General features: G+C 36.7%; 5 protein-coding genes and 1 long non-coding RNA gene across 7 annotated transcripts; all 6 read left to right on the plus strand.

Annotated features, from left to right (window-relative positions):
* Positions 1–226: 226 nt before the first annotated feature.
* LOC145906170 (uncharacterized) lies at positions 227–2553 on the plus strand. The gene is made up of 2 exons (XM_082993585.1): positions 227–470; positions 607–2553. Exons 1-2 carry the CDS (start codon positions 401–403, stop codon positions 1626–1628), a joined length of 1092 nt encoding a protein of 363 aa, XP_082849711.1. The 5' UTR covers positions 227–400; the 3' UTR covers positions 1629–2553.
* An 821-nt stretch (positions 2554–3374) lies between these two features.
* Positions 3375–8422, plus strand: LOC145906176 (uncharacterized). Of its 2 annotated transcripts, none has more exons than XM_082993593.1 (10): positions 3375–3495; positions 3829–3882; positions 4028–4117; positions 4763–4822; positions 5139–5240; positions 6839–6889; positions 7224–7310; positions 7390–7441; positions 7752–7894; positions 8103–8422. In XM_082993593.1, the coding sequence occupies exons 1-10, from the start codon at positions 3444–3446 to the stop codon at positions 8225–8227; spliced, it is 816 nt and encodes a 271-aa protein (XP_082849719.1). In that variant the 5' UTR covers positions 3375–3443; the 3' UTR covers positions 8228–8422. The 2 variants fall into 2 exon arrangements, with proteins under 2 accessions (XP_082849719.1, XP_082849721.1); XM_082993595.1 differs by having other exon boundaries at positions 4034–4117.
* Positions 8423–9884: 1462 nt separating this feature from the next.
* On the plus strand, positions 9885–11751 carry LOC145907027 (uncharacterized). The gene is made up of 5 exons (XM_082994467.1): positions 9885–9995; positions 10329–10382; positions 10534–10617; positions 11263–11322; positions 11639–11751. Exons 1-5 carry the CDS (start codon positions 9944–9946, stop codon positions 11749–11751), a joined length of 363 nt encoding a protein of 120 aa, XP_082850593.1. The 5' UTR covers positions 9885–9943.
* A 907-nt stretch (positions 11752–12658) lies between these two features.
* LOC145906182 (uncharacterized) lies at positions 12659–13846 on the plus strand. The gene is made up of 4 exons (XM_082993600.1): positions 12659–12742; positions 12822–12873; positions 13184–13326; positions 13535–13846. Exons 1-4 carry the CDS (start codon positions 12664–12666, stop codon positions 13660–13662), a joined length of 402 nt encoding a protein of 133 aa, XP_082849726.1. The 5' UTR covers positions 12659–12663; the 3' UTR covers positions 13663–13846.
* A 1534-nt stretch (positions 13847–15380) lies between these two features.
* LOC145907028 (uncharacterized) lies at positions 15381–19410 on the plus strand. The gene is made up of 10 exons (XM_082994468.1): positions 15381–15432; positions 15851–15904; positions 16050–16139; positions 16786–16845; positions 17156–17257; positions 17807–17857; positions 18202–18288; positions 18368–18419; positions 18734–18876; positions 19085–19410. Exons 1-10 carry the CDS (start codon positions 15381–15383, stop codon positions 19213–19215), a joined length of 822 nt encoding a protein of 273 aa, XP_082850594.1. The 3' UTR covers positions 19216–19410.
* A 1528-nt stretch (positions 19411–20938) lies between these two features.
* On the plus strand, positions 20939–22756 carry LOC145907029 (uncharacterized). The gene is made up of 5 exons (XR_014402874.1): positions 20939–20990; positions 21409–21462; positions 21614–21697; positions 22343–22402; positions 22719–22756. It is a non-coding gene; the product is annotated as an uncharacterized LOC145907029 (long non-coding RNA).
* The last annotated feature ends 2854 nt before the right edge of the window (positions 22757–25610 follow it).

Consider the following 25610-nt stretch of genomic DNA (forward strand, 5'->3'; position numbering starts at 1 on the left):
CCATTGCGCCGACAATGCGCCGACGATCGCAACGCTTTTTGTATGTTTATTCATTAGCTAATTTTTATTGCAAGGATAATTGGTTATTTTTTTGCAAAGTAATAATTTTTCCAATCTGTCACGAGTTTTTTCTGACCTGGCCCACGGATGTAGCAAACTAGGTGCATGGTTGCCCCCCAAAAAATCATTGTGCCGACACGCTTCAATGAATATGACCCAAAACAGCACAACACAGAAAAACTAAACGTGCGCAGTGAAAAACATTTTTATGGAGTTAAAAAGTGATTTTTTACAAACCAAAGTATCTCTCGAAAGGCAACAAAAGAACAAGGTGTAATTTCTGTGCCACTGAATACGATGGAAAACTAAATTTATTAAAACTAGAAAGCAATGGAAAGGCATGGATCAACTAAAAGTAAAGACGGAAATCGTTGAAGATGTTTTACCAGCATACAATTACAATGACCTAGGTTAGTTGCAATTATTGATCTATCTTGTATTATTTAGAAGTAAATGTAAGTGCATTTGGGGTAAAGTTTAATGTATGATTTTGGTAAAACAGTGTATCACAAAATAAAAGCTTATTGACAAGAATATTTACTCCAGGTGTGGACCAGGAGCTCATTGGAGATTCCAACTTTGATCAATATGGGATTGTCCCTAAAGATAAGTCAAAACAAACAGAACATTCAAAGAAATCCTCAACAGTCCAAGGAATTGAGAAGGAAATATTAGTTGATTATTCCATTGGTGATCCTATTGTGAAACCCAGTGTTGCCCCGAAGGAGATAGGAACCAATCAGTTGTTTGATTCTCCAAGTAAGAAAGGTTATAGAACCAAACCACCTGTTCCTGAAAACATTGCAAATGCAATTACTAATGACTTTACTCTGTCTGTTTCACACAACAGTGAAAATGAACAAATCCTTCCTGTGGAAAGCCCATTGCCTGCGAAAATCAGGCGGAAAAGAAACAAATCTCCTGATGGAAGGTTTCGATGTGATTTATGTTGCAAAAATTATGTAAAGAAATCAAACCTTAAGCAACACTGTGCAAGGTTTCATGTGCAAAGTGTGACAGGAATGCAGTGTGAAGTTTGTCAAAAACGTTTCTACTGTGAGCAAGTTCTTAAAGATCACATGAACATACATCTCGGTTTAAAGCCATATTGTTGCACATTATGTGAAAAGTCATTTTCCTTTCAGTCGAACTTAAACACACATATCAACACTATTCATCACAAGGACAAACCCTATGAATGTGACATATGCAACAAGACTTTTGCTTTTAAATCTATTTTAGGCAAGCACATGAGAATACATACTGGTGCCGTGCCATACAAGTGTCCCCATTGCAACAAAAAATTCAGTCATTCATCACACAGAAACAGACACATCAGAAGAATCCACAAAGAGATGTTACCAAACGGTGAAAACGTGAAAGTCGTAAAAAAGCACACCTGTGAAGTTTGTGGAAAAAATTTTGCCGAAAGCAGTCGCTTGAAAGTTCACATACAATGTGTTCATGATATGGTGAAGCCACACAGCTGTCTGATTTGCAAACGTTGCTTTGGAACTGCAAGTGGTCGGAATTCTCATGTAAAAAAGGTACATGCCTTAGATACCTGATAGAGCATTGGTCTAAATAAAAAGTATAAAAATGGCACTTTTCTGTTGATTTTTAGTGTTTATTGCTTCTGAATATTGCTTATTGCTTCTGAATATTGCTAGCTTATATTTTATTGACAATTTTCGTTTGAGATCAGTATTAAAATAATTGCAATCCTGCTGTTCATCTACTTTTGTGTGGTATCGTACTTGCGTAGTGCAGAGTTTCTCAACTCACCAGGTTGCGTGGATCACCTTGTACATTTTGGTAAACTCTGTAGATCCAAGACCAAACTTTATCACTTGCATTGTTTTTATATTTATTAACATATTAAGATAGTCCACATCACTTATTAAGAAAGTCTTGTGGACTATCTTAATTTGTCACATTGGACCCTCAGCTAAGAACCCTGTCCTTGTACAAATTGTGTGGTCTTGTAGCAAACGTACGCACATTCGACATGACTATATTCTCTGTTGTGTGAGATTGAAAAAAATGGTCCCATTTCAAATGTGATGACATTTTGTGATGACACTTGCACTCATGTTTACGTGCCATTAATAAGCGACCTCTCTCACTACGTTTGCGCTCGTACAGCGAACCGGACAGATTTCCTTTTTTCTTTTACTCTCGTCCATCTTGGTTCATTCGCTCATTGTGTCATTCTTTTTGTTTTGCACCACGAATAAACACCTCGCTACAGTATCATATTACATGCCATCCAGAAGATATCATTTTCACATGCCATTGAATAGACATAAAGTTTTTTTCATGATGCCCATACTGGTTATCAAACTAGAAATCCTGCAAATTTTAAATTAAACAGAACGAAATTTTGCATTAATTCATCGAAATCATTACGCTTGTTCTTTTCACTCAAAACTACATTGTCAAATTGTTTGAATGGATCGAACAAATTTAGTGAAATGTAACTTTTGGGTACCGTTAAACACACACATATTCATACTTACAACATGGGGCGCCGTGTTGAAATAAAAATACTTTGCTGGAAGACGGCTTTTTCTGCGTGGTTAGTTGTAAAGGGTCGAGCGTCTTATACATGGGCAGTAACTCATTTGCCCTATGGCCAAGTTATTTTGTCAAAACGGTGCCCCAAGAGACAGAAGTTGGCTCACTTGCTTATAAATTGTGACATTAAATTAACTTGGCCTGCAAAATTAGAGCCAATCAAAAACTGCTGTCTTCTTTAAACAACTATTTGTCACGTCCAAGAATTTCAAGTTTGGTAACTCATTTTTAACCTTCAAAAAACACCATTATTTCCGCATACGTTCGAAAACAAATTGCTTGTGATTTTGATTTCAAAACAGTCCAGATTGGAGATTCCGTCATTGCCTGTTGTGGTTGAGGGGTAAATCATGGTTCCGACTTCGCGTCAACAATGAGTCTGACGTCACAATGCTTTACAGATTGCCCGAAAATGCATTGATTTAGATAGATAGAAGTTCTTCAATGAAACGCATGTAGCGCAGCGAAAAATTCTTTTGCGGAAAAAAATTGCATTTAAGCAAAACAGAAATTGTCGAAAAGTAAGTACCAACAAGCATCATTAACAAAAAATTACGCTTAAGAAGAACCTTTACTTAAACCAATGCATTTTCAGCCAAACTTTACCTGCAGCATTGTGACGTCTTGACACAAAGTCGGATAGGTGAATTCCGCCTTCCTACGCGCATTTATGAGAACAAAAGAGAAACCTTTTTCACAAATATCCGTTCAGCTGAAAGCCACCCAAGTGTGTCCAGACCTCGTGGCATAGGATAGAACTGTCGCAGAAGATACAGTGATGTTTTTGTAGCTTTAGAAGTACCAAAATGAATCTTCTTCGGTTTGTAGGTCTGTGTTTACTGCTACACACCGTACAAGGTAAGTTGGTGCTACATGATAGCTTGATAACATTATTAAGTTATAATTAATATCTAAAAGTTCGAGTTACTGTATTTAACATGTCGACAATTTACCCGACGACCAAAGGTTGAAGTTGCTTTTGTGAAACAGAATTCGCTTTGTTTCAAGGCAACTGTTCCCTTGGCATAAATAGTTAGCACGTTTGGTTTAACACGTGATAAGATGCATCGAATAGCTTTTCGTTATTTAGGAAGGCGCGGTGCTGGCTCCAAAGACGTGTTTGCCTTTTTCTGTCTTTGATTGGTTTCAATTACATTGTGCGCTGGTCTGGTAATGCTTTTTTGTTTACAGGGCACCGAAAGAAAACCGTTGGCAATTACGATTCCACCACAGAAACACCCAAAGGTATAAATATTGAAGATCTGTACAGACTCCATTCCTTTCTGTCAAAAATTGCTTACACGCTTAGATTTGAAATGAGCAATTAAAGAGCAAATGTGCAGCTATACGTAAATATGAAAATTTTCTCCAAATTTATACATACATACAGCCTTAGAAACCGGATTGAAGCATTCTGCTCATTCCAAAAAAATCCTTCATCGATTGATCAACCCGAAAAGATATACTCCAAAGACCCATGGTAAGAAGAAATCATGAAGTTAGTTCACAAATAAACGTTACAATGGTTTCTTTTCTACACAATTGTGGAATAAGACAATCCAAATTTCACATTAGTATTGGCACTATCAGGCCCATCATACGTCTAACAACCGTAGTTGCACTTAGTTTGCCCAAACTTGAGTCTCGCAAATTTCTTTTAACATCACACATTATTACAAACAACATTTTGAAGTCATACAATGAAAAGGTCAGCGATCTATCGTGAAAACAAAAGCACAACAGACATTTAAACTTGGTATATTAAAAGTTTCGCGCTCAGACGTAACCCCCGATCATACAAGACGGTCGTATGCCACTATACAAACATTCTACCTGTCGGCTACATAGGTGGCTGGGAAACAGTTATTGATTAGCGATGCTGAACGGTTTACTCGGGCGCCGTGATTTTGTGATAAAGTATTTAATGACTGTCGGGATTGTATTGTGTACCGTCGACCTTATATTCCCGCCAACGTGCGTATGCGACTACTATTCCCCTTCGATCCGTTTTTTACGGGGGTTTCAGGGTAATTAACGTGTATAAACCTCAAAAGTTGCACATATGTTGTCGAAAAAAACTCCATCATTTAAGATTATTAAATCACTAAATTTCATTGTTCCTCAGACGGCGGAAAAGATTTGTCCACAGCGAAACAGTTCAACTGGTTATCTGATGACTTGAAAGGTAACATAGTGATGTATTTACAGTTACAACGATTAACTGTTAGGAATATCTGTCATAGATGTTCCCGATTATCTGTCGTATATCTGTGTCCTTCACAGTGGGACAACTTCACATTTATGTACTTTTCCTTGATTGTAAACACACCAACAATTTTAATTTACCTTTGGTATCCGCGCCTAAGACAACGAAGATTGTATGAAATTAACGACACTTCGTTCACAATGCACTGTGACTTTATTCGGTGTATGACACGCTTCATAGGACGATACATAAGTATCTGATTTTGTTTTTTCTATTAACCTTCCACGTTTCACAGGAGACTACACAGAGGCATCAGAATTCACCGCATCCACCACCTCGCCCGAACCATCCGCATTTGCAGAGGACGCATGGGGCAACGACTATTTCGACGACCAATGTAAGCTTTAACCAACGTAAAATAAAAATTTAAATTATGAACATAGATCAGGAACATTCAATATCAGTTAAATATGTTCACTGGCATCGCATCTGAGGCATTCTGGTCAATGATCTATAAACAATACCCGAGACCGCCAAGTAGGGATGAGGGGCCTTCGTAGTTGGGCGATCCTGGGGCGGCATGAAGAGCACACCTCGCTAAGTTTAGCGAGCTCGCTATTGACGCAAAACCTCGCTAACGCAACTTTTGGTATGACGAGCCGCGTTCTCGCTGAGCGATTCTCGTTAAGTTCCTCGCTAACTAACGAGGATCTCAGACCACTCGCTAAACTCATTTTTGTCGAAAAACTGCATTTTGGCAGCATATTTTGCAATTACTTGTTATAAAAATAGGCCAAAAATAACCAAGTGTTCATGAAATATGTTTCACTTGGGGGTAATAGTTTAATTTTGCTTGCCTGCATTTGCAATATCAGTATGTTTTGATATTTTTGTGAAGATTTGCAAAAGCTTTAAAATATAGGGTATTTAACAGCAAAACAACATATTTTTACAAAAATAATCATTGTTGTGAAAACGATCGAGAGAACCACACCATTCGAGTATATACTAGTGTCAATTTTGCATGGGTTGTTTTTCATAACGTCTATGTAAATACAATATAGCCAATTTCTCAACTTGTGCATTTTTAAAAATTTTGACAATATTAATCGGGAGACTATGAATATTTTAATACCTGTTGTACGTTTCCGGCGTGTAAATGATTTAAATAACTCGCAATGTGTGGTAAAATTGTAATTTAATTTAAAATTTTTTATAACAATTAAAAATGAGATAGATCAGTACAATGTTAGGACATTTCCTCAACTGTTAAGCCTAAAACAGCAACAATTTGATTTGTGATTTCGGTCTCATATTATCGTAAACTTAATAATGTAAACGAACAAAAAAATGTGGGGTAAATTCAATATTCTATACCGCATATGCGCAACATATGGCAAATTACGCAACTCGCAGGACTTGAGGCGACGGAAAGATCCCTTTCTCCTGAAAAGTGACGCATTCTCTCGTATTCTTTGCGCCTTTGTACGAGGTCCTAACGAGATGTGCTCGGCATACCATTTTCCGTACCGAGGTCCTCGCTCGCAAACGCCTCGCTAATGTCTGTTTTAGCGAGCTCGGTAGTTTAACGAACGAGGAATTTCTCATCATGCCGCCCCAGGTTTGTAAAGCAATAACATATTGTACATTTTAACATCAGTAAAATATTTTCTCACAATTTAAATTTATGAGCAATATAATAAATATGCAATGCATTTTCAAAATATTTGAAAACCCAAGGTGGCTGAGAAACAGTTATTTATTAGCGATGCTGAACAGCTGGCTTGGGCGCTGTCATATGGTGATAAAGAATGAATGACTGTCTTGAAAATTAGGAGCAAAAGACCTTTTTATCTGGCAATGTTTGTATATATAAGAAGTATTTCACGTCTATTTAACCATTCTGCTCAAACCTGAATTACCAAATTCAAATTTGCTCTATATTTTTGGCATATATCACTTATCCTTAACTTGTGATGTTTTATGATTTTGCAGACAGATATCAAGTATTGAAAACAACAGATCGCCTGGATGACTCTTATGCAGGTAACAAAAGTTTTATTTTGAAAGCAAAATTGCTTACTTTGGTTGAGTTGACTAACGACCGAAACGTCGTCCAAACAAGTTTTTCTTTTTGCCAGAAGAGCCTTAAATTACTAAGTAATATGCCTGGCAGCATCAGCAACAAAAATTACTTTGGTTGATTTTGTCAAAATAAAAATGGCACTAAAGACAAAGGTATCGATTTAAAAATATGCTGTAAGATTCAACCATTCTAATCAAAGCTTCTATTGCTAGTGAGAGATAAATGTAATTTTAACTGTTCTGAACTGTGTGGGAACCTACAGATACACATCATTGACAATACAGATATTTTCAGATTTTTGGATGACACCTCTTTCCAATTTTGTAACTGAAAACTACGACTGGGATTCAATAAAAGCAACAAAAGCAGTCACAATAAATGGTGTGTTCTTAGCGTGCAAATTGTACATTATGCGCTATGTTAGCATTTCCTGTATTGTCTAATTGCTAGAATTTTACAGATGATAACGCATGGAATGATGACTTTGATGATGTCAACAACGATAACTCATCGTAAGTTGGGACACTACAAAAACATTTGGTTGTTTGATAGCAAAACTCTGATTGATTTAAACGTTACATTAAAAGCAAGTTAATGGACTGTTCCTTCTTTCAGTAAATAACAAATATACACCGTAAACGTTTCTGTTGTTTTTTAATCGGAAGAATGAAATTTTCAGTAATTTATTTCCCAAGGATTCAAACCATTTTGTTGAACATAGAAATGTGCCACCATAAAACTATTGACATAAATATTATATATTTGAAAATGCGGTATAAAACGTAGGATATCACAGAGACGTAGTGTGATATTTTTTCGCAGAACTACGAAGTACGTAGCTTTCGGAGGTGGCGGGGTTCTTCTTATTGTAGTTTTTGTATTGAAAGTGATGCGCGTGGGCTGCTGTGTATTTGCAAGACATAAACAAAATGGTTACAACGAACTCACAAACAACGCACAAACTGGTAAGTTAATAAATTATTGCTGTAGGCTGTGTTTAAAGCGATAGCTCTACAACACTGAGCAGACACGTTTTCTTCCGTTGAATTTTACATACAAATAATTGCATGCTGAAGAGAGATAAAATATGTGTTGTATCCAATTATGAATCAGTTATGAACTATGTCTTATGAATTGTGAAAAGACAAAATTGTTTCTTATATCTATTTTAAGGCCGTACACAAGTCCCACCACAGAACAGACAAGAAACTCATGTTGTACCTGTACTGGGTCGAACACGTAACAATCCCAAGGGCCCAAAGCAACGTGCACAAAAGAGTGCGACAATTGATGTATGAAGCGAAAGCAGTCAATGTGCATAGTCGCTGTACATAGTAGTTATAAAACGAAACCAGCGTGATATTTGAATTCCATTGACAGGATTTGTACATTTGTTATGGTGTTTGGAATACGAATGGTAATTGCTGTTTAAATCGTTTTAGTGCGTCTGTGTACATTCTTTGGCATGCACAAAATAAAGTGGCTGACCATAGGTTTATTTGACCAGAAACCGTCGCAGCAAATAAAGAAAATCACATGCGTTAAAATCTTTCAACTGAAGTTGTAACAAATTGCCACTGATCTGAAGCTTCTCTTTGCACTGCATTTTCACTTAATACTGCTGGCCAGAAGTCTGGTACATTAAATAGCGCTTACAAGAGAGACTACATAAACACAAATCTTGACACAGATTTTGATTTCTCTGGACCAACAATGAAGAGAACTGCAGTCGTTGGGCATGAAAGTTGGTTGGCTGCTTTTCAGTTCGCCTTTGACACGTATAAATACTCTAAAAACAATGTTGCTTTCGGATATAATGGAGCAGACTTCTTCTCACCACAGTAAATGACGCCTCTGAGTGTGAAGGTTCAATATTTCAGAGTGTAAAACGGCACACGTTATTAATGAATGTTGACATTATAGGAAAAATTGTTTTCGAGGCGGTTTGTTTGTTTCATCTGATAACATTACATCATATTATATGAAATCTATCGTCCTTTGTGATATGTTTTCCAGACGTGCTCATTTCGATTTGTCTGCTAGTTTGTTTCAAATTTTCTATCGGTTCAGTTTGTTGATGAATGTCATCACAACCATGAAAAGATAGAAATATTTAAAATCCAACAATTTAATTTAAATTGCAATAAACATGATCCAACTACGTCATCGCAACGCAGGAGTTCTTGTTTTTTGCCCGGACATGTGGTAACCCTGCTTATTGCGCGTTTTACAGGCGAACAGACTGACTGCCGCCAAATCAATGTTGGTAATACCGCTTACGGTCGTGAATTGTTTAAAGTCTAAGCCTTGTAGCACTCAAAATTCTTTACACAGATGCAGTGCTCTTGTTTGTGACTTCAATTAAAAAATAGGAAATAGGTCTTCTTAGGTTTGCAGCATTATGTTTGTTGTAAACATCGTTCAAGGTAAGTTTCACGGAAGGCGTTGACAAAAAAGTTCTTTTCGCTGAATTTCAACAGCAGACAATAGACATAATCTCCACAGATTTATAACGGAATTTTTTAAAAAATAATCTGACTCATTTGGTGGAAATTTTAATAATCAGCAATGTTAGGTTAGTGCTGGAGTTACTAAACGGACACACCATGTTGTCCTTGTATTTTCTTGGCTTTGGACCGCAAACCGTATGAGGGACAGGTCACAACCGTAACAAGACAAAAGTATTTGAAACGCAACAATTTCATTTAAATTGCAAAATATTGCAATAAACATGATTCAGCTGCGTCATCGAAACGCAGGAGTTCTTGTTTTTTGCCTGGGTATATGGTAACCCTGCTTATTGTGCGTTTTACAGCAGAACATACTGACCGCCAAATACATGTTTGTTCAGCAAACACTACAAGGGAAATACCGCCATCTGCCGCAATTTTTTCCAAAACTCGCCCAAAAATCCGTTCAGCTGAAAGCTACCCAAGTGTGTCCAGACCTCGTGACATAGGATAGAACTGTCGCAGAAGATACAGTGATGTTTTTGTAGCTTCAGAATTACCAAAATGAATCTTCTTCGGTTTGTAGGTCTGTGTTTACTGTTACACATCGTACAAGGTAAGTTGGTGCTATGTGATAGTTTGATAACATTATTAAGTTATAATTAATGTCTAAAAGTTCGAGTTGCTGTATTTAACATATCGACAATTTACCCGACGACCAGAGGTTGTAGTTGCTTTTGTTAAACAGAATTCGCTTTGTTTCAAGGCAACTGTTCCCTTAGCATAAATAGTCAGCACGTTTGGTTTAACACGTGATAAGATGCATCGAATAGCTTTTCGTTATTTAGGAAGGCGCGGTGCTGGCTCCAAAGACGTGTTTGCCTTTTTCTGTCTTTGATTGGTTTCAATTACATTGTGCGTTGGTCTGGTAATGCTTTTTTGTTTACAGGGCACCGAAAGAAAACCGTTGGCAATTACGATTCCACCACAGAAACACCCAAAGGTATAAATATTGAAGATCTGTACAGACTCCATTCCTTTCTGTCAAAAACTGCTTACACGCTTAGATTTGAAATGAGCAATTAAAGAGCAAATGTGCAGCTATACGTAAATATGAAAATTTTCTCCAAATTTATACATACATACAGACTTAGAAACCGGATTGAAGCATTCTGCTCATTCCAAAAAAATCCTTCATCGATTGATCAACCCGAAAAGATATACTCCAAAGACCCATGGTAAGAAGAAATCATGAAGTTAGTTCACAAATAAACGTTACAATGGTTTCTTTTCTACACAATTGTGGAATAAGACAATCCAAATTTCACATTAGTATTGGCACTATCAGGCCCATCATACGTCTAACAACCGTAGTTGCACTTAGTTTGCCCAAACTTGAGTCTCGCAAATTTCTTTTAACGTCACACATTATTACAAACAACCTTTTGAGGTCATACAATGAAAAGGTCAGCGATCTATCGTGAAAACAAAAGCACAACAGACATTTAAACTTGGAAAATTAAAAGTTTCGCGCTCAGACGTAACCCCCGATCATACAAGACGGTCGTATGCCACTATACAAACATTCTACCTGTCGGCTACATAGGTGGCTGGGAAACAGTTATTGATTAGCGATGCTGAACGGTTTACTCGGGCGTCGTGATTTTGTGATAAAGTATTTAATGACTGTCGGGATTGTATTGTGTACCGTCGACCTTATATTCCCGCCAACGTGCGTATGCGACTACTATTCCCCTTCGATCCGTTTTTTACGGGGGTTTCAGGGTAATTAACGTGTATAAACCTCAAAAGTTGCACAAATGTTGTCGAAAAAAACTCCATCATTTAAGATTATTAAATCACTAAATTTCATTGTTCCTCAGACGGCGGAAAAGATTTGTCCACAACGAAACAGTTCGACTGGTTAACTGATGACTTGAAAGGTAACATAGTGATGTATTTACAGTTACAACGATTAACTGTTAGGAATATCTGTCATAGATGTTACTGATTATCTGTCGTATATCTGTGTCCTTCACAGTGGGACAACTTCACATTTATGTACTTTTCCTTGATTGTAAACACACCAACGATTTTAATTTACCTTTGGTATCCGCGCCTAAGACAACGAAGATTGTATGAAGTTAACGACACTTCGTTCACAATGCACTGTGACTTTATTCGGTGTATGACACACTTCATAGGACGATACATAAGTATCTGATTTTGTTTTTTCTATTAACCTTCCACGTTTCACAGGAGACTACACAGAGGCATCAGAATTCACCGCATCCACCACCTCGCCTAAACCATCCGTATTTGCAGAGGACGCATGGGGCAACGACTTTTTCGACGACCAGTGTAAGCTTTAACCAAAGCAAAATAAACGTTAAAAAAATGAATATAGATCAGGAACATTCAATATCAGTTAATTATGTTCACTGGCATCGTATCTAAGGCATTCTGGCCAATGATCTGTAAACAATACCTGAGACCGCCAAGTAGGGGCCTTCGCAGTTCGGCGATCCTGGTTTGTAAAGCAATAACATATTATACATTTTAACATCAGTAAAATATTTTTTAACAATTTAACTTTATGAGCATATATTAAATGTGCAATGCATTTTCAAAATATTTAAAAACCTAAGGTGACTGAGAAACAGTTATTTATTGGCGATGCTGAACAGTTGACTTGGGCGCTGTCATATGGTGATAAAGAATGAATGACCGTCTTGAAAATTAAGGGCAAAATACCAATTAATCTGGCAATTTTTTTATATATGAGATATATTTCACTGTTTAAACATTCTGCCCAAACCTGAATTACCAATTTTAAATTTGCTTTATATTTTTGGCAGATATCACTTATCCCTAACTTGTGATGTTTTATGATTTTGCAGACAGATATAAAGTATGGACAACAACAGATCGCTTTGATGACTCTGCAGGTAATAAAAGTTTTATTTTGAAAACGAAATTGCTTACTTTGGTTGAGTTGAATAACGACCGAAACGTCGTCCAAACAAGTTTTTCTTTTTGCCAGAAGAGCCTTAAATTACTAAGTAATATGCCTTCAGCAACAAAAATTACTTTGGTTGATTTTGTCAAAATAAAAATGGCACTAAAAGACAAAGGTATCGATTTAAAAATATGCTGTAAGATTCAGCCATTCTAATCAAAGCTTCTATTGCTAGTGAGAGATAAATGTAATTTTAACTGTTCTGAACTGTGTGGGAACCTACGGATACACATCATTGACAATACAGATATTTTCAGATTTTTGGATGACACCTCTTTCCAATTTTGTAACTGAAAACTACGACTGGGATTCAATAAAAGCAACAAAAGCAGTCACAATGCATGGTGTGTTCTTAGCGTGCAAATTGTACATTATGCACTATGTTAGCATTTCCTGTATTGTCTAATTGCTAGAATTTTACAGATGATAACGCATGGAATGATGACTTTGATGATGTCAACAACGATAACTCATCGTAAGTTGAGACACTACAAAAACATTTAGTTGTTTGATAGCAAAACTCTGATTTATTTAAATGTTACATTAAAAGTAAGTTAATGAACTGTTCCTTCTACCAGTAAAAAACAAATTTACACCGTAAACGTTTCTGTTGTTTTTTAACCGGAAGAATGAAATTTTCAGTTATTTATTTCCCAAGGATTCAAACCATTTTGTTGAACATAGAAATGTGCCACCATAAAACTATTGACATAAATATTATATATTTGAAAATGCGGTATAACACGTAGGATATCACAGAGACGTAGTGTGATATTTTTTCGCAGAACTACGAAGTACGTAGCTTTCGGAGGTGGCGGGGTTCTTATTATTGTAGTTTTTGTATTGAAAGTGATGCGCGTGGGCTGCTGTGTATTTGCAAGACATAAACAAAATGGTTACAACGAACTCACAAACAACGCACAAACTGGTAAGTTAATAAATTATTGCTGTAGGCTGTGTTTAAAGCGATAGCTCTACACCACTGAGCAGACACGTTTTCTTCCGTTGAATTTTACAAACAAATAATTGCATGCTGAAGAGAGATAAAATATGTGTTATATCCAATTATGAATCAGTTATGAACTATGTCTTATGAATTGTGAAAAGGCAAAATTGTTTCTTATATCTATTTTAAGGCCGTACACAAATCCCACCACAGAACAGACAAGAAACTCATGTTGTACCTGTACTGGGTCGAACACGTAACAATCCCAAGGGTCCAAAGCAACATGCACAAAAGAGTGACAGTTTAATTGATGTATGAAGCGAAAGCAGTCAATGTGCATAGTCGCTGTACATAGTAGTTATAAAACGAAACCAGCGTGATATTTGAATTCCATTGACAGGATTTGTACATTTGTTATGGTGTTTGGAATACGAATGGTAATTGCTGTTTAAATCGTTTTAGTGCGTCTGTATACATTCTTTGGCATGCACAAAATAAAGTGGCTGACCATAGGTTTATTTGCCCAGAAACCGTCCCAGCAAATAAAGAAAATCACATGCGTTAAAATCTTTCAACTGAAGTTGTAACAAATTGCCACTGATCTGAAGCTTCTCTTTGCACTGCATTTTCACTTAATACTGCTGGCCAGAAGTCTGGTACATTAAATAGCGCTCACAAGAGAGACTACATAAACACAAATCTTGACACAGATTTTGATTTCTCTGGACCAACACTGAAGAGAACTGCAGTCGTTGGGTATGAAAGTTGGTTGGCTGCTTTTCAGTTCGCCTTTGACACGTATAAATACTCTAAAAACAATGTTGCTTTCGGATATAATGGAGCAGACTTCTTCTCACCACAGTAAATGACGCCTCTGAGTGTGAAGGTTCAATATTTCAGAGTGTAAAACGGCACACGTTATTAATGAATGTTGACATTATAGGAAAAATTGTTTTCGAGGCGGTTTGTTTGTTTCATCTGATAACATTACATCATATTATATGAAACCTATCGTCCTTTGTGATATGTTTTCCAGACGTGCTCATTTCGATTTGTCTGCTAGTTTGTTTCAAATTTTCTATCGGTTCAGTTTGTTGATGAATGTCATCACAACCATGAAAAGATAGAAATATTTAAAATCCAACAATTTAATTTAAATTGCAATAAACATGATCCAACTGCGTCATCGCAACGCAGGAGTTCTTGTTTTTTCCGGACATGTGGTAACCCTGCTTATGGCGTGTTTTACAGCCGAACAGACTGACTGCCGCTAAATCAATGTTGGTTAACCAAACACTATGAGGGTAATACCGCTTACGGTCGTGAATTGTTTAAAGTCTAAGCCTTGTAGCACACAAAATTCTTTACACAGATGCAGTGCTCTTGTGACTTTAATTAACAAATAGGAAATAAGGCTTCTGGGGTTTGCAGCATTATGTTTACTTGTGCACATCGTTCAAGGTAAGTTCACGGAAGGCATTGCCAAAAAAGTTCGTTTCGCTGAATTTCAACAGCAGACATTAGACAAAATCTCCACAGATTTATAACGGAATTTCTTAAAAATAATTGACTCATTTGTTTGTATTTTTAATAATCAGCAATGTTAGGTTAGTGCTGGCGTTACTAAACGGATACACCATGTTGTCCTTGCATTTTCTTGGCTTTAGACCGCAAACCGTATGAGGGACAGGTCACAACCGTAACAAGACAAAAGTATTTGAAACGCAATAATTTCATTTAAATTGCAAAATATTGCAACAAACATGATTCAACTGCGTCATCGCAACGCAGGAGTTCTTGTTTTTTGCCTGGGTATGTGGTAACCCTGCTTATTGTGCGTTTTACAGCAGAACATACTGACCGCCAAATACATGTTTGTTCAGCAAACACTACAAGGGAAATACCGCCATCTGCCGCAATTTTTTACAAAGCTCGACCTGTTAGTTTAAGCCAGTGTTCGTTCAAGCCCTGTCACACTCAAGATTCTTTGTACAGATGCAGTGCTCTTGTTTGTAACTTTGATTTAAAATAAGAAAATGGGTCTTCTGAGGTTTGCAGCATTATGTTTACTTGTGCACATCGTTCAAGGTAAGTTTAACAGAAGGTATTGACAAAAAAGTTTGTTTCGCTGCGTTTCAACAGCGAACAAGTGACCAAACCTCCAAAGATTTATAAAAAGGCCATGAGCATCCGAAATACGTTTAGAACTTCTGTTTTCGTTTAGGTTGGATGTAAAATGACAAGATTAACCAGATTAAATGTTATTCCCTTACAGTGATACCTGATGATTTACCCTCTTAAATATTTGATAGCTTGTTTCAAGGCAACTGTTCCCTTAGCATAAATAGTCAGCACGTTTGGTTTAACACGTGATAAGATGCATCGAATAGCTTTTCGTTATTTAGGAAGGCGCGGTGCTGGCTCCAAAGGCGTGTTTGCCTTTTTCTGTCTTTGATTGGTTTCAATTACATTGTGCGCTGGTTTGGTAATGCTTTTTTGTTTACAGGGCACCGAAAGAAAACCGTTGGCAATTACGATTCCACCACAGAAACACCCAAAGGTATAAATATTGAAGATCTGTACAGACTCCATTCCTTTCTGTCAAAAATTGCTTACACGCTTAGATTTGAAATGAGCAGTTAAAGAGCAAATGTGCAGCTATACGTAAATATGAAAATTTTCTCCAAATTTATACATACATGCAGCCTTAGAAACCGGATTGAAGCATTCTGCTCATTCCAAAAAAATCCTTCATCGATTGATCAACCCGAAAAGATATACTCCAAAGACCCATGGTAAGAAGAAATCATGAAGTTAGTTCACAAATAAACGTTACAATGGTTTCTTTTCTACACAATTGTGGAATAAGACAATCCAAATTTCGCATTAGTATTGGCACTATCAGGCCCATCATACGTCTAACAACCGTAGTTGCACTTAGTTTGCCCAAACTTGAGTATCGCAAATTTCTTTTAACGTCACACATTATTACAAACAACCTTTTGAAGTCATACAATGAAAAGGTCAGCGATCTATCGTGAAAACAAAAGCACAACAGACATTTAAACTTGGAAAATTAAAAGGTTTCGCGCTCAGACGTAACCCCCGATCATACAAGACGGTCGTATGCCACTATACAAACATTCTACCTGTCGGCTACATAGGTGGCTGGGAAACAGTTATTGATTAGCGATGCTGAACGGTTTACTCGTGCGCCGTGATTTTGTGATAAAGTATTTAATGACTGTCGGGATTGTATTGTGTACCGTCGACCTTATATTCCCGCCAACGTGCGTATGCGACTACTATTCCCCTTCGATCCGTTTTTTACGGGGGTTTCAGGGTAATTAACGTGTATAAACCTCAAAAGTTGCACAAATGTTGTCGAAAAAAACTCCATCATTTAAGATTATTAAATCACTAAATTTCATTGTTCCTCAGACGGCGGAAAAGATTTGTCCACAATGAAACAGTTCGACTGGTTAACTGATGACTTGAAAGGTAACATAGTGATGTATTTACAGTTACAACGATTAACTGTTATCTGTCATAGATATTACTGATTATCTGTCGTATATCTGTGTCCTTCACAGTGGGACAACTTCACATTTATGTACTTTTCCTTGATTGTAAACACCCCAACTATTTTAATTTACCTTTGGTATCCGCGCCTAAGACAACGAAGATTGTATGAAATTAACGACACTTCGTTCACAATGCACTGTGACTTTATTCGGTGTATGACACGCTTCATAGGACGATACATAAGTATCTGATTTTGTTTTTTCTATTAACCTTCCACGTTTCACAGGAGACTACACAGATGCATCAGAATTCACCGCATCCACCACCTCGCCCGAACCATCCGCATTTGCAGAGGACGCATGGGGCAACGACTTTTTCGACGACCAATGTAAGCTTTAACCAAAGCAAAATAAACGTTTAAATAATGAATATAGATCAGGAACATTCAATATCAGTTAAATATGTTCACTGGCATCGCATCTGAGGCATTCTGGTCAATGATCTATAAACAATACCCGAGACCGCCAAGTAGGGATGAGGGGCCTTCGTATTTGGGCGATCCTGGTTTGTAAAGCAATAACATATTGTACATTTTAACATCAGTAAAATATTTTCTCACAATTTAACTTTATGAGCATATATTAAATGTGCAATGCATTTTCAAAATATTTAAAAACCTAAGGTGACTGAGAGACAGTTATTTATTGGCGATGCTGAACAGTTGGCTTGGGCGCTGTCATATGGTGATAAAGAATGAATGACTGTCTTGAAAATTAGGAGCAAAAGACCTTTTTATCTGGCAATGTTTGTATATATAAGAAGTATTTCACGTCTATTTAACCATTCTGCTCAAACCTGAATTACCAAATTCAAATTTGCTCTATATTTTTGGCATATATCACTTATTCCTAACTTGTGATGTTTTATGATTTTGCAGACAGATATCAAGTATTGAAAACAACAGATCGCTTTGATGACTCTTATGCAGGTAACAAAAGTTTTATTTTGAAAGCAAAATTGCTTACTTTGGTTGAGTTGACTAACGACCGAAACGTCGTCCAAACAAGTTTTTCTTTTTGCCAGAAGAGCCTTAAATTACTAAGTATTATGCCTGGCAGCATCAGCATCAAAAATTACTTTGGTTGATTTTGTCAAAATAAAAATGGCACTAAAGACAAAGGTACTTGTTAAAAATCGATTTAAAAATATGCTGTAAGATTCAACCATTCTAATCAAGCTTCTTTTGCTAGTGAGAGATAAATGTAATTTTGACTGTTCTGAACTGTGTGGGAACCTACAGATACACATCATTGACAATACAGATATTTTCAGATTTTTGGATGACACCTCTTTCCAATTTTGTAACTGAAAACTACGACTGGGATTCAATAAAAGCAACAAAAGCAGTCACAATACATGGTGTGTTCTTAGCGTGCAAATCGTACATTATGCACTATGTTAGCATTTCCTGTATTGTCTAATTGCTAGAATTTTACAGATGATAACGCATGGAATGATGACTTTGATGATGTCAACAACGATAACTCATCGTAAGTTGGGACACTACAAAAACATTTGGTTGTTTGATAGCAAAACTCTGATTTATTTAAACGTTACATTAAAAGTAAGTTAATGAACTGTCCTTCCTTTCAGTAAAAAAAATATACACCGTAAACGTTTCTGTTGTTTTTTGACCGGAAGAATAAATTTTCAGTAATTGATTTCCCGGTGAACCAAACAAATTGTTTTGTTTAACATAGAAATGTGTCACCATATTTAAACTATTAACATAAATATTATATATTTGAAAATACGGTTTAGTACGTAGGATATCACAGAGACGGAGTGTGATTTTTTTTCGCAGAACTACGAAGTACGTAGCTTTCGGAGGTGGCGGGGTTCTTTTTATAGTAGTTTTTGTATTGAAAGTGATGCGCGTGGGCTGCTGTGTATTTGCAAGACATAAACAAAATGGTTACAAAGAACTCACAAACAACGCACAAACTGGTAAGTTAATAAATTATTGCTGCAGGCTGTGTTTAAAGCGATAGCTCTACACCACTGAGCAGACACGTTTTCTTCCGTTGAATTTTGCAAACAAATAATTGCATGCTGAAGAGAGACAAAATATGTGTTGTATCCAATTATGAATCAGTTATGAACTATGTCTTATGAATTGTGAAAAGACAAAATTGTTTCTTATATCTATTTTAAGGCCGTACACAAGTCCCACGCACACAGAACAGACAAGAAACTCATGTTGTACCTGTACTGGGTCGAACACGTAACAATCCCAAGGGCCCACAGCAACATGCACAAAAGAGTGACAATTTAATTGATGTATGAAGCGAAAGCAGTCAATGTGCATAGTCGCTGTACATAGTAGTTTTGAAACGAAACCAGCGTGATATTTGAATTCCATTGACAGGATTTGTACATTTGTTATGGTGTTTGGAATACGAATGGTAATTGCTGTTTGAATCGTTTTAGTGCGTCTGTGTACATTCTTTGGCATGCACAAAATAAAGTGGCTGACCATAGGTTTATTTGCCCAGAAACCGTCGCAGCAAATAAAGAAAATCACATGCGTTAAAATCTTTCAACTGAAGTTGTAACAAATTGCCACTGATCCGAAGCTTCTCATTGCACTGCATTTTCACCTAATACTGCTGGCCAGAAGTCTGGTACATTAAATAGCGCTTACAAGAGAGACTACATAAACACAAATCTTGACACAGATTTTGATTTTTCTGGACCAACACTGAAGAGAACTGCAGTCGTTGGGCATGAAAGTCGGTTGGCTGCTTATCAGTTCGCCTTTGACACGTCTAAATCTTCCAAAAACAATGTTGCTTTCGGATATAATGGAGCAGACTTCTTCTCACCACAGTAAATGATGCCTCTGAGTTTGAAGGTTCAATATTCCAGAGTGTAAAACGGCACACGTTATTAATGAATGTTGACATTATAGGAAAAATTGTTTTCGAGGCGGTTTGTTTGTTTCATCTGATACCATTACATCATATTATATGAAACCTATCATCCTTTGTGATATGTTTTCCAGACGTGCTAATTTCGATTTGTCTGCTAGTTTGTTTCAAATTTTCTATCGGTTCAGTTTGTTGATGAATGTCATCACAACCATGAAAAGATAGAAATATTTAAAATCCAACAATTTAATTTAAATTGCAATAAACATGATCCAACTGCGTCATCGCAACGCAGGAGTTCTTGTTTTTTTCCGGACATGTGGTAACCCTGCTTATGGCGTGTTTTACAGCCGAACAGACTGACTGCCGCCAAATCAATGTTGGTTAACCAAACACTATGAGGGTAATACCGCTTACGGTCGTGAATTGTTTAAAGTCTAAGCCTTGTAGCACTCAAAATTCTTTACACAGATGCAGTGCTCTTGTTTGTGACTTTAATTAAAAAATAGGAAATAAGGCTTCTGGGGTTTGCAGCATTATGTTTACTTGTGCACATCGTTCAAGGTAAGTTCACGGAAGGCATTGCCAAAAAAGTTCGTTTCGCTGAATTTCAACAGCAGACATTAGACATAATCTCCACAGATTTATAACGGAATTTCTTAAAAATAATTGACTCATTTGTTTGTATTTTTAATAATCAGCAATGTTAGGTTAGTGCTGGCGTTACTAAACGGATACACCATGTTGTCCTTGCATTTTCTTGGCTTTAGACCGCAAACCGTATGAGGGACAGGTCACAACCGTAACAAGACAAAAGTATTTGAAACGCAATAATTTCATTTAAATTGCAAAATATTGCAACAAACATGATTCAACTGCGTCATCGCAACGCAGGAGTTCTTGTTTTTTGCCTGGGTATGTGGTAACCCTGCTTATTGTGCGTTTTACAGCAGAACATACTGACCGCCAAATACATGTTTGTTCAGCAAACACTATAAGGGAAATACCGCCATCTGCCGCAATTTTTTACAAAGCTCGACCTGTTAGTTTAAGCCAGTGTTCGTTCAAGCCCTGTCACACTCAAGATTCTTTGTGCAGATGCAGTGCTCTTGTTTGTAACTTTGATTTAAAATAAGAAAATGGGTCTTCTGAGGTTTGCAGCATTATGTTTACTTGTGCACATCGTTCAAGGTAAGTTTAACAGAAGGTATTGACAAAAAAGTTTGTTTCGCTGCGTTTCAACAGCGAACAAGTGACCAAACCTCCAAAGATTTATAAAAAGGCCATGAGCATCCGAAATACGTTTAGAACTTCTGTTTTCGTTTAGGTTGGATGTAAAATGACAAGATTAACCAGATTAAATGTTATTCCCTTACAGTGATACCTGATGATTTACCCTCTTAAATATTTGATAGCTTGTTTCAAGGCAACTGTTCCCTTAGCATAAATAGTTAGCACGTTTGGTTTAACACGTGATAAGATGCATCGAATAGCTTTTCGTTATTTAGGAAGGCGCGGTGCTGGCTCCAAAGGCGTGTTTGCCTTTTTCTGTCTTTGATTGGTTTCAATTACATTGTGCGCTGGTCTGGTAATGCTTTTTTGTTTACAGGGCACCGAAAGAAAACCGTTGGCAATTACGATTCCACCACAGAAACACCCAAAGGTATAAATATTGAAGATCTGTACAGACTCCATTCCTTTCTGTCAAAAATTGCTTACACGCTTAGATTTGAAATGAGCAATTAAAGTGCAAATGTGCAGCTATACGTAAATATGAAAATTTTCTCCAAATTTATACATACATGCAGCCTTAGAAACCGGATTGAAGCATTCTGCTCATTCCAAAAAAATCCTTCATCGATTGATCAACCCGAAAAGATATACTCCAAAGACCCATGGTAAGAAGAAATCATGAAGTTAGTTCACAAATAAACGTTACAATGGTTTCTTTTCTACACAATTGTGGAATAAAACAATCCAAATTTCACATTAGTATTGGCACTATCAGGCCCATCATACGTCTAACAACCGTAGTTGCACTTAGTTTGCCCAAACTTGAGTCTCGCAAATTTCTTTTAACATCACACATTTTTACAAACAACATTTTGAAGTCATACAATGAAAAGGTCAGCGATCTATCGTGAAAACAAAAGCACAACAGACATTTAAACTTGGTATATTAAAAGTTTCGCGCTCAGACGTAACCCCCGATCATACAAGACGGTCGTATGCCACTATACAAACATTCTACCTGTCGGCTACATAGGTGGCTGGGAAACAGTTATTGATTAGCGATGCTGAACGGTTTACTCGTGCGCCGTGATTTTGTGATAAAGTATTTAATGACTGTCGGGATTGTATTGTGTACCGTCGACCTTATATTCCCGCCAACGTGCGTATGCGACTACTATTCCCCTTCGATCCGTTTTTTACGGGGGTTTCAGGGTAATTAACGTGTATAAACCTCAAAAGTTGCACATATGTTGTCGAAAAAAACTCCATCATTTAAGATTATTTAATCACTAAATTTCATTGTTCCTCAGACGGCGGAAAAGATTTTGTCACAGCGAAACAGTTCGACTGGTTAACTGATGACTTGAAAGGTAACATAGTGATGTATTTACAGTTACAACGATTAACTGTTAGGAATATCTGTCATAGATATTACTGATTATCTGTCGTATATCTGTGTCCTTCACAGTGGGACAACTTCACATTTATGTACTTTTCCTTGATTGTAAACACCCCAACGATTTTAATTTACCTTTGGTATCCGCGCCTAAGACAACGAAGATTGTATGAAATTAACGACACTTCGTTCACAATGCACTGTGACTTTATTCGGTGTATGACACGCTTCATAGGACGATACATAAGTATCTGATTTTGTTTTTTCTATTAACCTTCCACGTTTCACAGGAGACTACACAGAGGCATCAGAATTCACGCGATGCTGAACAGTTGGCTTGGGCGCTGTCATATGGTGATAAAGAATGAATGACTGTCTTGAAAATTAGGAGCAAAAGACCTTTTTATCTGGCAATGTTTGTATATATAAGAAGTATTTCACGTCTATTTAACCATTCTGCTCAAACCTGAATTACCAAATTCAAATTTGCTCTATATTTTTGGCATATATCACTTATCCCTAACTTGTGATGTTTTATGATTTTGCAGACAGATATCAAGTATTGAAAACAACAGATCGCCTGGATGACTCTTATGCAGGTAACAAAAGTTTTATTTTGAAAGCAAAATTGCTTACTTTGGTTGAGTTGACTAACGACCGAAACGTCGTCCAAACAAGTTTTTCTTTTTGCCAGAAGAGCCTTAAATTACTAAGTATTATGCCTGGCAGCATCAGCATCAAAAATTACTTTGGTTGATTTTGTCAAAATAAAAATGGCACTAAAAGACAAAGGTATCGATTTAAAAATATGCTGTAAGATTCAACCATTCTAATCAAGCTTCTTTTGCTAGTGAGAGATAAATGTAATTTTAACTGTTCTGAACTGTGTGGGAACCTACAGATACACATCATTGACAATACAGATATTTTCAGATTTTTGGATGACACCTCTTTCCAATTTTGTAACTGAAAACTACGACTGGGATTCAATAAAAGCAACAAAAGCAGTCACAATACATGGTGTGTTCTTAGCGTGCAAATTGTACATTATGCACTATGTTAGCATTTCCTGTATTGTCTAATTGCTAGAATTTTACAGATGATAACGCATGGAATGATGACTTTGATGATGTCAACAACGATAACTCATCGTAAGTTGGGACACTACAAAAACATTTGGTTGTTTGATAGCAAAACTCTGATTTATTTAAACGTTACATTAAAAGTAAGTTAATGAACTGTCCCTCCTTTCAGTAAAAAAAATATACACCGTAAACGTTTCTGTTGTTTTTTGACCGGAAGAATAAATTTTCAGTAATTGATTTCCCGGTGAACCAAACAAATTGTTTTGTTTAACATAGAAATGTGTCACCATATTTAAACTATTAACATAAATATTATATATTTGAAAACACGGTTTAGTACGTAGGATATCACAGAGACTGAGTGTGATTTTTTTTCGCAGAACTACGAAGTACGTAGCTTTCGGAGGTGGCGGGGTTCTTATTATTGTAGTTTTTGTATTGAAAGTGATGCGCGTGGGCTGCTGTGTATTTGCAAGACATAAACAAAATGGTTACAACGAACTCACAAACAACGCACAAACTGGTAAGTTAATAAATTATTGCTGTAGGCTGTGTTTAAAGCGATAGCTCTACACCACTGAGCAGACACGTTTTCTTCCGTTGAATTTTACAAACAAATAATTGCATGCTGAAGAGAGATAAAATATGTGTTGTATCCAATTATGAATCAGTTATGAACTATGTCTTATGAATTGTGAAAAGCCAAAATTGTTTCTTATATCTATTTTAAGGCCGTACACAAGTCCCACCACAGAACAGACAAGAAACTCATGTTGTACCTGTACTGGGTCGAACACGTAACAATCCCAAGGGCCCACAGCAACATGCACAAAAGAGTGACAATTTAATTGATGTATGAAGCGAAAGCAGTCAATGTACATAGTCGCTGTACATATAGTAGTTATAAAACGAAACCAGCGTGATATTTGAATTCCATTGACAGGATTTGTACATTTGTTATGGTGTTTGGAATACGATTGGTAATTGCTGTTTGAATCGTTTTAGTGCGTCTGTGTACATTCTTTGGCATGCACAAAATAAAGTGGCTGACCATAGGTTTATTTGCCCAGAAACCGTCGCAGCAAATAAAGAAAATCACATGCGTTAAAATCTTTCAACTGAAGTTGTAACAAATTGCCACTGATCCGAAGCTTCTCATTGCACTGCATTTTCACCTAATACTGTACATTAAATAGCGCTTACAAGAGAGACTACATAAACACAAATCTTGACACAGATTTTGATTTCTCTGGACCAACACTGAAGAGAATTGCAGTCGTTGGGCATGAAAGTCGGTTGGCTGCTTATCAGTTCGCCTTTGACACGTATAAATACTCTAAAAACAATGTTGCTTTCGGATATAATGGAGCAGACTTCTTCTCACCACAGTAAATGACGCCTCTGAGTGTAAAGGTTCAATATTTCAGAGTGTAAAACGGCACACGTTATTAATGAATGTTGACATTATAGGAAAAATTGTTTTCGAGGCGGTTTGTTTGTTTCATCTGATAACATTACATCATATTATATGAAACCTATCGTCCTTTGTGATATGTTTTCCAGACGTGCTCATTTCGATTTGTCTGCTAGTTTGTTTCAAATTTTCTATCGGTTCAGTTTGTTGATGAATGTCATCACAACCATGAAAAGATAGAAATATTTGAAATCCAACAATTTAATTTAAATTGCAATAAACATGATCCAACTGCGTCATCGCAACGCAGGAGTTCTTGTTTTTTGCCCGGACATGTGGTAACCCTGCTTATGGCGTGTTTTACAGCCGAACAGACTGACTGCCGCTAAATCAATGTTGGTTAACCAAACACTATGAGGGTAATACCGCTTACGGTCGTGAATTGTTTAATGTCTAAGCCTTGTAGCACTCAAAATTCTTTACACAGATGCAGTGCTCTTGTTTGTGACTTTAATTAAAAAATAGGAAATAGGGCTTCTGAGGTTTGCAGCATTATGTTTACTTGTGCACATCGTTCAAGGTAAGTTTCACGGAAGGCATTGACAAAAAAGTTCGTTTCGCTGAATTTCAACAGCAGACAATAGACATAATCTCCACAGATTTGCAACGGAATTTCTTAAAAA

The sequence above is a fragment of the Ascidia mentula genome, chromosome 6 (assembly GCF_947561715.1).
Source record: "Ascidia mentula chromosome 6, kaAscMent1.1, whole genome shotgun sequence".
Taxonomy (NCBI): domain Eukaryota; kingdom Metazoa; phylum Chordata; class Ascidiacea; order Phlebobranchia; family Ascidiidae; genus Ascidia; species Ascidia mentula.